This window comes from Ooceraea biroi, chromosome 3, assembly GCF_003672135.1.
Source record: "Ooceraea biroi isolate clonal line C1 chromosome 3, Obir_v5.4, whole genome shotgun sequence".
Taxonomy (NCBI): domain Eukaryota; kingdom Metazoa; phylum Arthropoda; class Insecta; order Hymenoptera; family Formicidae; genus Ooceraea; species Ooceraea biroi.
Window position 1 is genome coordinate 9,746,205 of NC_039508.1, and position 15,357 is coordinate 9,761,561.

At 37.7% G+C, this 15,357-nt stretch overlaps 1 protein-coding gene across 1 annotated transcript; it reads right to left on the reverse strand.

The window, feature by feature from the left end:
- Positions 1-2,944: 2,944 nt before the first annotated feature.
- Positions 2,945-10,384, reverse strand: LOC105277123. The gene is made up of 9 exons (XM_026968123.1): positions 10,304-10,384; positions 9,632-9,829; positions 9,173-9,547; positions 8,726-8,983; positions 7,716-7,825; positions 5,677-5,809; positions 4,734-4,970; positions 3,285-3,427; positions 2,945-3,145 (listed from the first exon to the last, which is right to left on the reverse strand). The coding sequence occupies exons 1-9, from the start codon at positions 10,382-10,384 to the stop codon at positions 3,058-3,060; spliced, it is 1,623 nt and encodes a 540-aa protein (XP_026823924.1). The 3' UTR covers positions 2,945-3,057.
- Positions 10,385-15,357: the final 4,973 nt, after the last annotated feature.

The following is a 15,357-nucleotide window of genomic DNA, read 5'->3' on the forward strand; positions in this document are numbered from 1 at the left end:
AATACCAAATCGTTTTGCTGTATTTATAATTTCAATTCGATACATTCGACTTCCGAAATCATTGCCTAAATTCTGTTATATTAGAATCGCACTGTGCAACGACCCGATCAACGGGTCTTTTTCTCGTAACGTGTCTCATGTTGTAGAAATTTATGTTGTATAAGCTAAATTTGCGCGATGCACGTGTGCACGCGAATTGGTGTGACTAAGCGTACATGAGAGACTGTGCAATACGGCTACTTTGCTCGCTATGAACCATCGTGGGAAAGGTAATCGGTCGGAAGAAAAACAGCCTGGATGTATTAGATGAATGCGTGTTCCCAAAGCCCCCCCGCTTTCAATTGGCCGCGGATCGATCCATATCATCTTTTCAATAAATAAAATCAACAGTTTTTATACAAATAAAGCACAATACATGCACTACATTAGAGACACTTACTCTTGTATCATATTTCGTAATGTAAGAACTTATTTGCGCAAAAGTGATCTTTGGTATGCTTTGGCGAAGAGTTATTAAATTTTCTATGGATGCCCAATGTTCATTAGCGCAAGGACGACCGTGCGTTCAATTTTCTACATCATTTTCACCGAAGTCAACCTCATTCCTTGAAGCAAAATTATTTTTTTAGTAATTTTACGGTAAAATGTTAATTGCAGCTGTGTAAGCACCATGATGGAATGTGAAAAATCACCTTTTTATCCGGATAGTCAAGTTGTTGTAACAGTTAACCACAAGGAAGCCAACGAAAGAAAACATTTAAGTCTACCTCGGGACATTATATAGTGCGAATCAAATTTAAGTGAGACGAGAGTCTTTAAACAAGCCACATTATTTTCATCACAGTATTTTACAATCTTTAAGCCGACTCATTCGGATGAGCTAAGCAATCTCCGACTCGATTGATGATCGAATAAATGTAATATGTTCTGCTGAATCATTCTCGTCAGTATCTCAGTTTCTCGATTGCGCAACACATGTATCAATTTGATATGCTACTTATGCTGAAATAAATATAAAGAATACTGGCACAATGACAATTTTTCTTTTAATTCTGTCAATGTATCATAATTAATTAGGATATATAATACATGTGCATGTGTGTCAAGCTTGTTGTGCTTTATAATAAAAACGTTTTATCCAAGCGATTTCATGATATGTACAAATGCACGCACACGCACACACGATGTATGACAGCTTTTGGCGTGTGCTTTGCACATCTGTATCCACGTAACCATTAATGTTACAGTTTACAGCCTATATAAATATGATCGTATAAATAACGAAGAAAGTAAACTTGTAATCTATATTATTGTAAGTATTGTAAGTTTCACCATAAACGATTAGTTATAACGTTGTAACGAAATCGAAGATGACGACGCGTTTCTCCCTTCGGTCGTAACTGTCGCAAAATGGACGACAAGCTGTTACATCAAGCATACGTAACCGTGATAATGCGCGTAACAGTTAAATTACGATTGTCATACGCGTAGCACTATGATGTACGTGGAATTATGCAACGTGATGCGACTGCACCTCCGCGTCACACACGATAATATTCAATATTTTAATGAAAGAGATGCAAGTAAAAAGTAAAATGGAGAACGCCGTAAACAGTTCCGTGCTAGACATTGCCAGTGCATTGCGTGTCTGACCTATCTATCGTTACTCGATTCATTATTAGCTTCGAACGTCCTAGAGAAAGGGCGGCTGTTATCCGTGTCGCTGTGCGTTCACAGCCTTTCGATAACGTAAGCGCGAACTAGCCAACTAGTCCTTGACTTTACTTATCTTGTGCATTTCTCAGAGTAGACGCATATCCGTAAACTTACTTTCTGATTTTCGCAAGAATGTGTATCACCAAATGTGTATCACGCATTAATAAACGTATGTATAATTTAGTAAAAGTATACGTAAGTATGTTTAGTTACTATTTTGCAATTATCTTCAATTTGAAACAATTTCCAATCGACAAGTCTGCAATATCGTCATTAGAACTACTTCTCGTTAACAGTATTGGCAAATACGTGTGCCAATACTTGATCGATTCGATAATCGCGCTTAACCTGTGGAAAAAGAAAGATATCCGTGTATTTTGTTCAAACTCACGCTCGGCAATGATATCAAATAAGAGCAAACACTCGGTCTAGATTGGTATCTATGACTTTCATCCTTCTCACCAGGTAATTAGCGGCAATGCTTGCATCTGTGCATCGAGACGCGATCTTCAAGTGGAAACAACTGAACGCAGAAATATAGAAACACGCGGAAATGAATTTTAGCGAAATTTCGCAAACTTCTCTCTTCGTGAATGATATCTTCTTGAATACAATTCCATTAAATTAAATGCGTACCATTAATGTTACGTTTAAACGGAGCGGGGGAAGGAGAATGATTACAGTGACTCTGGTAAATAAAAGTACCCTGACTTGTAATTGAGAAACTCTCGCGCGAAAACTTAACTCTACACCCCAACTACTTGTATTCATTTGTTTTTTCTCTCTTAATATGACTTGTATAATATGACTTGTATTTTCGTCGCACCTCTACGTGCCAACTTTATCTTATTGTTAGTCCTAACACATTTTCTCATTAAACTATTCCGTCTTGTACATCTTTGAAAAAGTAAGAAGAGGAGATGAGTCTCTCTTTCAATGAATTCCGAACGTAAATTTTATTCGCGATGTTTCTCTCAAGATATTCGTACTCTCTCCATACCTTTCACTCTCTCGATACTCACACTTCCCCTCGATTTCCCCTCCCCATTTATATAGCCGTACACCCGTTTGGGGAATCGACGTTATCTCTAAGCTGGCTAGAAAATTGAGCATTTTTAATCGGTTAAGAATTGAAAAATAAATCTACCATAATTATAAACAAGTCAACCGTCATGATTCGTGAGAAGGAACTTTCCTACCCTAAAGAGATTAATGGTTGTACTGTATATTAACTGCTTATCTCTTTATTTTTTTAATTAATTGCTGGGCAAAGCAGTTATGAACGATTTGTGTGCGTGTATGCTGAAAGGCCGAATTAGCTAGCGCTATACGCATAATTGTTTAAATTACGACAATCTTTAGTCTTTCTCGTATCGCATCCTTTGTCTCCTTTGGTACGTATGGATTTTTTAATGGATCCGCGTTTAGCCTAGAAACACGTAAGAAAAATGTAAGATGATTACAATCGAGTACGCATAAAATATCTGAGTGTTTCAGTACCATTTATCACGTATTATAATTCGAATTGTTAAATTCTATTTAACAAGATGTTGCAAATAGAAACTGACCTGTAAAGGGATGGAGCATCGGCGCAATTAACATTATACCACCAATCGCATGCAAATTCGTGCTGGTTAAAAAGTGTTCCATTAGTACATAAGAAGGAGGCTCCCTGATGTCCTTCTCGTCCGTCGTGACAAATGTGATATCCCTGAAAAAGAAATATTTCATATATGTATATATGTACATATACATACGTGGATACATGTGTGTTACACAAACATCATAATTAAGGGATTAATGCGCGAAACACGTTATACAAGTTTCCTGAAAATAATAGGAGCAACATGAGAAACAATAAAAAAAGTCAGGTTTTAGGAAGCACAAAGGAAGCGAATGACATTCTTGAGAAAGAAAGTTTAGCGCTCTGGAAATCATGTTGCGATGCATGACGGGGCATTTGCGTCACGTAACATTATTATATGTGTCCAACTATTTTATTGTTTATTAAAAAGTCAGCGATATGATTCGCATCGCAGTATCTCCATGATTGTCATGATAAGCTCTAGTTTATCAAGTACGCATATCACAGATAAAACAATTTCATCAGGGGACAAGCAGCCCCCTTCTTCGAAATTGTAAAGATTGTCGAGCTAAGGCATGGGATAAATCTCGAGAGAGGCTAAATCGAGCTCAATTACGACCACAATTTGCCAAGACTGTTCTTTCGCAGAGTTTGTCTTTCACCAAGGCGAGATTGGTCCTTATTCTCGCGTTGCCTTGAAGTTTTAATAATGCCAGTCCGCTTTCTTACATAATAAATCCGCTCTACTTGGAGCATTTGCGCTACCGCTACGTCGAAAAATCAGTGTAGCGGAATCATTTTTCCTTGCTTCGTGAACACAATGACACATATCGGTTTTATACGACGAAATCAAGTGCAAATATGAGAGATGTACTAATTTTTAAATCTAATTGTTTGATAGACTATCTTGAACATTGTGCGTTCAACTACTTTGGAATGTTATCTCAATACGTATTTGCATTCCAGTTTCAAATAATTTTATCATATGGATAATAGATGCAGACTAATATTTTTTATTATTTTAGAATGGTTATGCATACAAGTTTGTAACCGGTACACGCGCGCACGCACGCACAGAGAGAGAGAGAGAGAGAGAAAGAGAGAGAGAAACATATTTTTATACGCGATATACATGTACGTATGCATACACCACTTGCATACTTTCAAGTCAATATACGTTCAAGTTGGAATACGTTTATTCGTGTTTTTCACTTTTACGCCATTCGCTCCTTGGATAAGAGCGTCATACTTTCTGAAGTTGCAAATACGTTCGAATTATGTTTACGCTTTTAATTATTCCTATATTTCAACACAATTTTAATTTGGGTTTCACACGTTACGTCGTGTTTTTTTCGTTTATTATATAATATTAACATTTCTGTACTGATATCGAGAATCACAAAAAGAGATTTTAAATAAAATTAAGACATACCTGACAACCCGTTTCTACGTTTGCATACATTCCTGGTACGACCGGGACATGTGCGCAGGAAAAACTCGTTGGCGGCACTGTATGATAAATGGGATAATCTACCCCGGGAATTCCAGGGATCTTGCTAAAGTCCTGCTCTTTCTTGGGCTCTTCTTTCACGACGATGGGTTGACGAAATCCCACTACCGGTTGGAAATTTTGATATTCATCGTAATAATCATCCACCGGCAGCCGTTCCTAATCCAGTTGGAAAAATTGACAATTTCTTATCATCGTTTGAGAAAAAATGGCAGGTGTGCAGATTATCGAGAGTAATCAGAAGAGGTAAGTATTAAAAGTCGAAATTTTTAAGTCGAGATAATGCATTTCCGCGCGCACTAATGCACATAATAATGCAAAAACCTAAAAGGTGATTTCTTACAAGTACACCGAACTATGCAACTCACTTTCACGGTTTAGAAAATGTTGGGGACCCGGCAGAGTGTAACGAACCTTCACAAAACTTCATTTGTTACCTTGATTTATTCAAAGCCAAGGACATTTCCTTTTTTTTGACACTGTCATTATGATGTCATTGTACATTATAGAAAGCAATCTGATTTAAGGCTTTCATCAAAACCCGAGAATATGTATAACATTTTTGAAATTATTTTAACCACTTTTTAAAGATATCCAGTTAAATTGTGTATAATTTAGAAATAATGCCAGAGTCTGTCGAATGATTTGATAATTGCTTTCAATTACGTCAAGCGTAGCCCGGAAATAATAGTTTTATTGTCCTATAAAATATCTATTAAAAACGTTGCATTAAAATTTAAAAAAGAGTCTACCGCTTGAAGAGGAAGGAGAAACATATTATGCTTTCGAAAGAGCTTTAAACGAAACAGCTTTTCCCGCTTGTTTAAGAGAATTATTACTGTCGAATGAAACTGTCGAGATTTACCTGGACCTGGATGGTAGAAGAAGGCGCTGCCAGCATAATAGCGAGCAATAGTACAGGGAGGACGCAGCAACTTCTCCGCATGACCGCACTGAGTTTGAATATGAACGAAACTGGACCAGTTTCCACTGTGAGACTGCACCAAGTGTACGAGATATTATGTCACACAGAGAAAGAGAAAGTCCGAACCATACGGTAACGTGGGACGTTGAGCCCCTTCCATTATCACTCTAAGAGATATGAGCGTGTGTCAGTTAATTGCATCATGAAACAAATTTGACCCAACTGTAGGCCTGGAAACTGTAGGCCCGGATACCTCATCGGGAAGACATACCGAGATCGCAACTTGATTGCGACTCTCTTACGGAATGCGGCTCTCCGATTTGTAATTCAATAAAGAAAGGAGCGGATAGATAATAATTTAATTAATTAAGAGAAGCTCTCTCTCTCTTCATTTCTTTCTCAGAAAAGCCATAATGTCTCGTAATCCGTAATCCGGTATATTTTATTCATTTGCCGTCTTATTAAATTTTACTATCGCGAAAGAATATCTTCAGGCTAATCGTTTTCACTTTCTTAGTACATGGCTTCTCTCATCAAATTACAACTTTTCGACTCGCTGCAATTGTTTATGCAGAGATCTGCATTAGATAATAATTGCACTCTAATTCCAATAAAAATGTCATTGAAACGTCACTATAACTGATTTTGATGAATTTGATGATTTTGAATAAATAATGAAACTAAATGTTTGCAATTAACAATTTAGTTTTTACTGGATACTTACTCTAATATTTAGATACTTTTATTGTATATCATCAAGAGGAATACACGATACTGTTTTGCGCCAACTACACGCATAGCGAGACCGCTCCTTTTTTGAATAAGAAAGTTTTTACGAATATGATATATAGATATGATAGTCGTTACGCTACTTATTACGATAATAACTTTCTCCAGTGAGATTTTGTGAGATTTATGTATTTTTTTCACATTTAAAACGATATGCGTTGAAGAAACCTACTTCATCAACCGTCTTGCATTACCTTACTGTTACTGAAGTATGTCTCCCTCTGGAGGCACGGATCTCGAACATCAATTCAATAATTGTTGATATGCACATGAGCAATAATTAATATATTTATAATCATGCAGATAAAGAGTAAGTAAATAACGATATTATAAATTTTCATAAAAATGTACAGTCAAGTACAAAAGATATGTATAAATAAATACGAAGAGATGTTTCTGTGCATGACATGAGTAAATATTTTATTATAAAAATAACTTGACCAAAGCGCACTTATATCTTACATCTACTTGTTTAATCGGTACATCGGACATTATTATGGCTGAATACGTGTGATAAAAGATTCATTCTCCCTCCGTTAAAATCAGAAACCCCTACTACTTGAGAATTAAAATATTGTCAAAAAAGATATGACGATATGTAAACGAAGAATGGAAAAGAGAAGTCTTCTCACTTTCGACAACTATTATTATATATTTATCACAATTAATTGCCGCACGGAAGGAAAAAACATTTTATGCCATTATTCGCGATACAAACTCATACGACTGTAGCACGATTGTAGCAGTAATGACTTTTATCTCTCTATATCTTGTATCATTCATTTAAAGATACGTCATCAATTATCAAAGAAAAGAAGTAAGTCTGATTACGAGATTAAATAACTCGCGTTTGACTCGTCCTCGACGTTGAGATGCGTTACCGCAATTGTAACTAAACTATTTCATTGATTAATCGATTTTGTTAGTTGATTCTTGTTGGTGCTCTGCATGTAGAACATGTAGAACTTGCGCATGTTGTACGTATATACACGTATATCATAAAGACATTTTTCCATTTTCAATCTAAGAAAAGAGGTAGAGGTGACTTGAAAACTTGAAGATTATGTTTCCATTAAGTATGAAATTCTACTTGAGATAAAAAAGTAAGTCGACTAAAGTATCAAACAACCAAGTTATTTCGGCTGTTATCTCAGTCCTCGTAACGGCAGTCCAATATTGAAATTTATTGCTTGCATCGTACCGTATCGAACCATTCGCAGCGCTTATTTGCTTCGCAAAACGCAGTTCCTGGTGGACACAGGGAAGATACCTTCGACCAATCTGAGCAATCGTGAAACACCTGCAAGGTATTCCAAGTGTATAGTATATACATAAACAGTTATTACGTCGCTGGATCAATCAGTGGTACACGTAACGTAGACGTGAGATAATGTAGAACGATACGTGATCCTACGAGAGCAGACATTTCGCAAAACTCTTACAAAGATTTAACGTAAACGCGGATGTTTCTCTTATAGGAATAACCCGTATATTAATGTCCAGTCGTTGTACCGTTCGAGTGCGAGAAGATGAACGCAGCACCATTCGAGAATCGGGATTTTGCAACGCGTCACGAGTTTCAGTCAGCCGCTTCATTAAAGGAGCAACTACAACATAATAGACGAACGTTGTGATCTAGATCACAGCGCGCATCGCGCGTAGAAATCCGGATGGAATGTATACTCGAGCCGTCGCGGTAAGTTTTGAAATCATCCGTTGGGTCGGAAATAACGCGATCGTGACGCGATACGATTAATAATACGCTGTTACCACATGACTTTGTAAATTGGATGTCGTGCAAGAACGTGTCGGCTGATTCGTGTAAAACCTCTATACGGTCGATGATCCAATGAAATTTGTCAGAGGAGTGAGGTATCTGTTATATATATTATATGTCAAACCGTCAAACGTATCGCCACGTCAAATGATGTCATGTAACAAGGCTACATTTTTTCGCTTAAACTTTCGTTGTACGTTTAATCTTTGCGCATTAATTCAGTCTCATCGTAAGTATAACAGAGATGACAAATCACCCGATACGTTATGTGGATTAATCACATATACGGGAGAAACATAACAGAGAGAGAAAGAAATATAATAGCTCGCTTCGATCGGTTTCCATCGTATCCCGATAAATTAATTTTAATTAAATTTAAAAAATTAGAGGAGGAAAATCGAAATGAAAGATATCGAGCTTTACTTGACATTTGGTTTCGACGTCGGCAAACACTCCCTTCCTTCCGCGGCAGGAAAAACTGGTTTTCGGGATAGACGTGAGACTCGTATAGGCAGAATCGGAATTGTGAGAATTGGCGATGTGTGACCTGACTTTTTGATAAGCCGTTGATAATTTCGATTCCTGATACTTTCGATCTTGGCGATACTGTTGATTCCTGTCACTGTGTCTCAGCGATCGGCCATAGAACTCGTTGAGGAACGCTTGATAATCCGTGATGATCTAGCACATAATGTTGCTCCCATCAATTTCGTCGTCGTCGTCAGCGTTTCATCCGTTTACAAAGAAAATATTCTCTTGGAATTTTGTGGAAAAATGCACAAAACTCGCGCAGGAATAATAGGATAATGAATAATCAGAAAAACAAGATATATGCGTGATAAAGGTAATAACTGAAGTAAACGACATTACCTGATGCGAATTGAACAGTGCGATATTATTGACGAAGAATTCATCGTACGGTTCGTATACAGCGTCCCAATCGTATTCCGTGTCCCAGGTTGGTAAATCGAACAGATCGCTGTCAGCCGGAAGCGTTAAAGGCGTTATGACGGGTTTGTAAACGCTCGGCTTGACGGATGGTGCGATTGGCAAGAATCTGTAATTGGAGTAGGCTTGTGGCTTAGGATAATTTTGGAATTTAATATTTTCGAAATTATTCGACGTTCTATAGTTTGTGTGCGTAAACGGCCTTCGTATAACGTAAGTTGTATCGACGGTTTTTGATGGATTGTAATATGCTCGACCTTCCGGCGATACGTATCGACCATCCGACGATAGATAGACCTTGATTAAACAGGAAGCAATGGATTATTAATTTATTAAATTTTTATTCAATAAAATAGAAATTATATTGAATAATGAACATGCTTTTACTACTTCTGGCACCCTTTGATCGGGATGAGGATGCTTGTGTATGTGCCGAGCATCCAAGATGACACCATCCGGGACAGTGATACCTTCCTTGTTCAATCGATTCAACGCCAAGCGATCCGTTCGGAAAGCTTCTTCCGGAATCTTACCACCCAATGCTGGTAACACTTGTTCTCGAAAGATCTGCCGTTTTTGCTGCAACAGTCATCTTAAATAATTTGCTTTAAGGCCAGTAATACGCATGCTTTCAATGGCGATAATGCTAATGACGTCGAGTTATATTTGCAAACGATAATTTAATTTGCTCGATAATTGGATACGCAATATGTATGCGAACCAAGAGACGAACAAACACTCGACGCATCGCGACACAGCAAGTACTTGTATTACGACTGATTGTGAATGAAATGACACTTGATCAGAATGATCAATTAAAGGAACATGTTTGTTTTTGACATTCGCGTGCATGTAATCTATATACGATACAACATTATAATATATTATAAAATACGAGACAAAACAACATAAATGCATTTTACGCGTGAATGAGTAAACGCTTATTTGTCAACGCGTAGCGCTTTAAATTGATATCTCGCGATTGATAACTTTTCTTCCCGCCATTGAAAGAAATAATGAAAGATAATTGCTCGCGATTCCCGATTATTTAACCTTTTCTGCATTAACGTGCCCCGATAAGATCGTGGCTGCCAACAATAATCGATACCAATATCCTTGTTTGATGGTCCACATGCTGATAAACGTCCAGCTTGTCATCTGCATTAAGCTTGTATCGCCAAGCGCATCTTTTCGATGATTGCCTCGATCGATGATCGCTAAAATACAAAGTCGTCATAACTGTTTTCTTTCGCTCTTCAAGATTCTTTGGAAAATTAAATCTTTGTTTTCTTTTCATCGATAATATTCGATAATAAGCTGTCTGAAGATTGGCGGTGTGAAATTGGATAAAAAATGCGTACAAGTACAAAGCACGCATCAAGTTACACGCATAATTACAATTACGATATACGCGTAATACGCGTCTCTCTCGAATGACCGAGGCGCTTTCACGAGGTCACTGCACGCATATTTTAGCGCGCATATCTGTATCGACGCATCTCACAGCCGAGGGAAAATAGTATCCTACGTGACTCGAGCGCGCGTTGCGTAATGCGGATACGCTGGGATACGCGCGCAACCGTATGGTATGCAAGCTAGAGCAGAGATGGACGAGTCCCTCTCCCTCCCCCCCTCCTCCGACTACGCGACGGGCACTCGTTCACGCTTCTTGTTGCGAACGCCGCTTTACCGCTTTATCGGAAAACGCCGCTCATTCGGGAGAGACTTTACGAGCCATTCCTTCAAACGACTCTCTCTCGCTCCACCCTGTCTTGTTTCTTCCCGACGAGTTTAATACCGAAGACAAGTATGCCCGTACGCATTTTATGAGATACTTATACAAATGCAAATTATGTGAGATAATATGTTTGCGTAAACTCGTAAGTAATTGCATTGTATTACGTTTACAGGTCATCTCCCACATTCGTAACGTTCGCTCAGATTTACGTAAATGCAATTACAACATATATTCGACAATACGAATGGTTACATGTATTGCCTCTATTTTTATCTCAATGCTTTATTAAAGTACAATGTTGATATTAACCAAATTAAAACGATCTGTCCATGTATGTCGCGATATATATACATGCTATCGTTACGTTTGACCCTACATGTCGGAATACGGCACACGATTCGAATGTTCCATTTAGTAATCCAGCATATCCGGCACCTATGCGATCGAGGCACAATCGTTCTCTTTACTATCTCTTAGCCTTGTTCTAATTACATCCTCGGGATGTACTTAAACTGTCGCAATCTTCTTCATCTCAACTCCTACGAAGCAGATAGATAGACGTGGGATGCGGAAGATTAATGCACTAGAAATATCCCAATCTTCTAGAGAGAGCACATTCTTTTTTTTCTTTTCTTTTCCTTTTTTACTACACATTACACGTTACGAAGCATAACGTGCATGCTCATTTCTCACTTACGTTGTTACTTGTATCGTACAACATAATCGTTTTTCTAGTAACATTATGAACGTTACATATCTTTCGACTTTAAGTCGCAAATTGAACAATTAAATCAAAAGTTTTCGAAAATCGTGCTTTCCTTGTATCTACATGTATCTACATCCTCGTAAAACATAATAATTTCGTGCGCAAAGTAGATTGATCGTTATATAAATGCTACTCGAATGTAATCTCGTCGATCGGAACACTGTACACGTTTATTTTCGCCAAGAGAGAGAATGTCGCAATCAGAGATTACTCTTTTGTGGATTTTCGCAAGGTCATCAGGTAAACATCTTCCCGGTAAGTTCGAACAAAGCAATTGCTTCACTGTGCCGGATTCACTTATTCTGTCACGGCGTGACTTTCTTCTTCGCTCGTTTCAGGCGCAACTCGAGCACGAGCTCGAGGACAAGCACCCACTTCATTTTTACAGAAACATGACATTAACGTGATATCGCTTACACTTACACTTGGTCTTACACTTCATTTGCCTGTTATATCCGATTACTCCAATTAAGAAAAATGATGCCGCCTGCAATATGTAATAAAACTCTTGCACCAAATTGATTTTACAATTATCACAACGATATACGATGTTTGAGGGTTCGTGTAGCGACGGTTACAATGAAAGGAGCTGAAATGAAAGGAGATAAATCCAATCTCTATGTGGTTTCAGGTCAATTTTCGAGCGGAGAATGTGCATCGATCAGGCGATCGAAGAAAGATGTTTCTACACGGGCAGGACTAATCCCAACATGACTTTTGTCACAGCCAAAACAAATCTGTTGATGATAATGTTGGTGTTGATGAAAACATTGAGTATACATAAATGTCGTACATAAATGGCGATTTCTACGCTGCAACGATAACTCGTAATTTTGAGAGAAAATATCCATTCACATAATTGCTGCAATGATACGGACAAATCGGAGTGTAGATGTGTGCATAATGCTTGACTGTTCGGTGGGAACGAAATTTGCATCGTTGCACGATCATGTTGCAACGATAATGCAGGGAATGCAGGGAATGTTCGGTAAAATTAAAGTAAGAGAAACAAACATAAGAAAACGAAAGACGATTTGGTGCGAAGGAAAAGTAAGGTAATTTCGCAGATCCCTGCTGTTCCATCATCGAGCGAGCATCAGTTCGCGCTCGTGTTAAATCATCCATCCGGACGTCCGTATCGTCTGGATTCTCCGCGCGAGCACTTTCGCTTTCTCGCGATTGAGATTTTAGGTGAATGTAAAGTGGCAGAATTGCCACTGTGCATCTACGTAGACGTAATCGAAGAAAGTCGCAAGATTAGCGATCGCGCTGGATATTACGTTGCTGTTTATAAACGACTATGCAACTATGAATTTTCCGAGCATTTTGTCGTTCAGTGACACATACACGGATAACTCGGTTCAGTGTTTCGAGACAATCGTTAGCTCAAGTGCAACTGACGTAAACCTATCGCGTGTTCGTGTAATCGCGAAATAATGAAACATTTTTCATTTACGGGAATCTCGAATCAAGATCGAGAACTGTAGTGTAATTTTGAGAAATCCTGTTGACACTCGGACTTGTATATTCGGTATCGGTTTAGAATTTCTGGTCGTACATATAACAGTCACACAAAAGTCGTCACAACTAAATCAAATTAAAGGCAATTATTTTCATCAGCAATTGTATCTAGTGAGCTATTATTGTTATTATTATTATTATTATTATTATTATTATTATTATTATTTCATCGGTCAGATACGTTGTACGATCGACAGTCTCGAGTCGTACTCGATTGACACGAGATTTGCAGCGTCACTAGTACCAGAAATTATTACATTTCGTACATAAAGACATAGATTCTTGCGCATGCGCACGCACTGTACTGCCACTTTTTCAAATTCTTCTTAAAAGGATTCAAGAATATACGTAAACATATCGAATATAGAGTAACACGTTAATTTATTTCTAAAATATTATTGCAACAGTAAAATAGTAAAAAGAAAACGATAAATCTACGGTACAAGAATGATAACACTTACCTTGGAAGTTTGCGATAATACAATTTTCCTGCAGTTTCGTAGATGTAACAAACACTTTGAAAATTCGTGCTACACACCCGAGTCACAAATAAGACTATCATAAATTCTCTGAAATTAGATTGTCGTTCTGACTAAAAGGAACATTTCCAAAGTTTCCAAAATCTCCGCACCACACAACGATCAGAGATCGGGGCAGGGAAAATTGAAGGATGGTGAAGATGATACTGACTCCGCTGGTAAGAGTTCGCCTCGTGATATACTCGGGGAGGTTGAAGCACATGAACCGAGTTTCAAGCACTTTCACTAGACGATCGGGGAGACGTCAACCGTCTCCCTGTCTCCATCTTCTTTTCTGAGTATTGTTACTACGCTCCCCGATTAATACGATTAAGATAGGAATCTTCAAGAAGGATGATTCAAAGATCTTTCATTTAGTGATATAAGCGTACCAGCTACGTTGAACATGCACCTTTCCGTTAATAACGCTTGTTCGTAAGGGTAGTCAGCAGTTTTTCCGATCTTGGGCGGTGGACGATCATCAATGAACAATAATGGCAAAAATATTATTGAAAAATTTTTATTCATACAATTAGACGACAGTGAAACATAAAATAACAAGTAAAGATTGCAAAGAAAAGCATCAAAAACACAATTATATCAAAAAGTAACGTAACGTCTTGTCAATTTGCCGAAATAACCGATATCGATTAGTGGCAACACTTGTAATTAGCAACGTGTAATTAACTGGTCCAATCGACTGTGCGTATTGAATTGTACTTTCCAATAATCTCGTCTAATTACATTGTGAAATTGCAGCGAAATACGAAGGAACGATGCTCTTGAAGCTACATCGCACTCTTTGACCTAGATAAAACGCACGCGCGCGAAATCGTTTTCGTCATTTTCATGTGTGATGTGTGTGTGTGTGTATACACTTATTTCAAGTGAGTATAATTAATAAATGTCTATTTACAGATCATAAACTGACACACTGTTGGCACTCGAAAAAGTAGGATATTTTCAAGCAATCATTTGAAGCTCGATATGATGCAATGCGATAAAAGCACATGCAAATATATTGTGTCTACGAAATTCACACGCAGAATATTGTAATTACCCATTATCGTTGAAATCTATGGAGGAAATCAAAGATTGCTTTTATTTTTATAGATTCACTAGACAGAGACTATTTTAATAATTGAAAGTAATGAGACTATCCCCAGCAAACACAAAGTAACAGTAATATACATGTTAGTTATAATTTTCCACTCAGTAATATAAATACAACATAACATACGTGTTATGTAACAATTATATTGTTGAGTGGGAAATTATTAACTAACATGTATATTACTGTTACTTTGTGTTTGCTGGGTCATTGTATATGTATAGCTTAAATCTGGTGTGGGAAGATCGAAGATTATCCGCTTTCTCCGATGTTTCTATTAATCATGTATGAAATTGTAGATGATATTGACGTAATCAACTAGTGTTTTATCTCGTGCCATCAGGGAACGATTCGTTGTAATAGCTCATTATGGCACTCCAACGCCAAAGCAAAGTGAATAAGCTACATGTAAATGTTATATTAAGAATGTATATGAATTACCATCGCCCTACG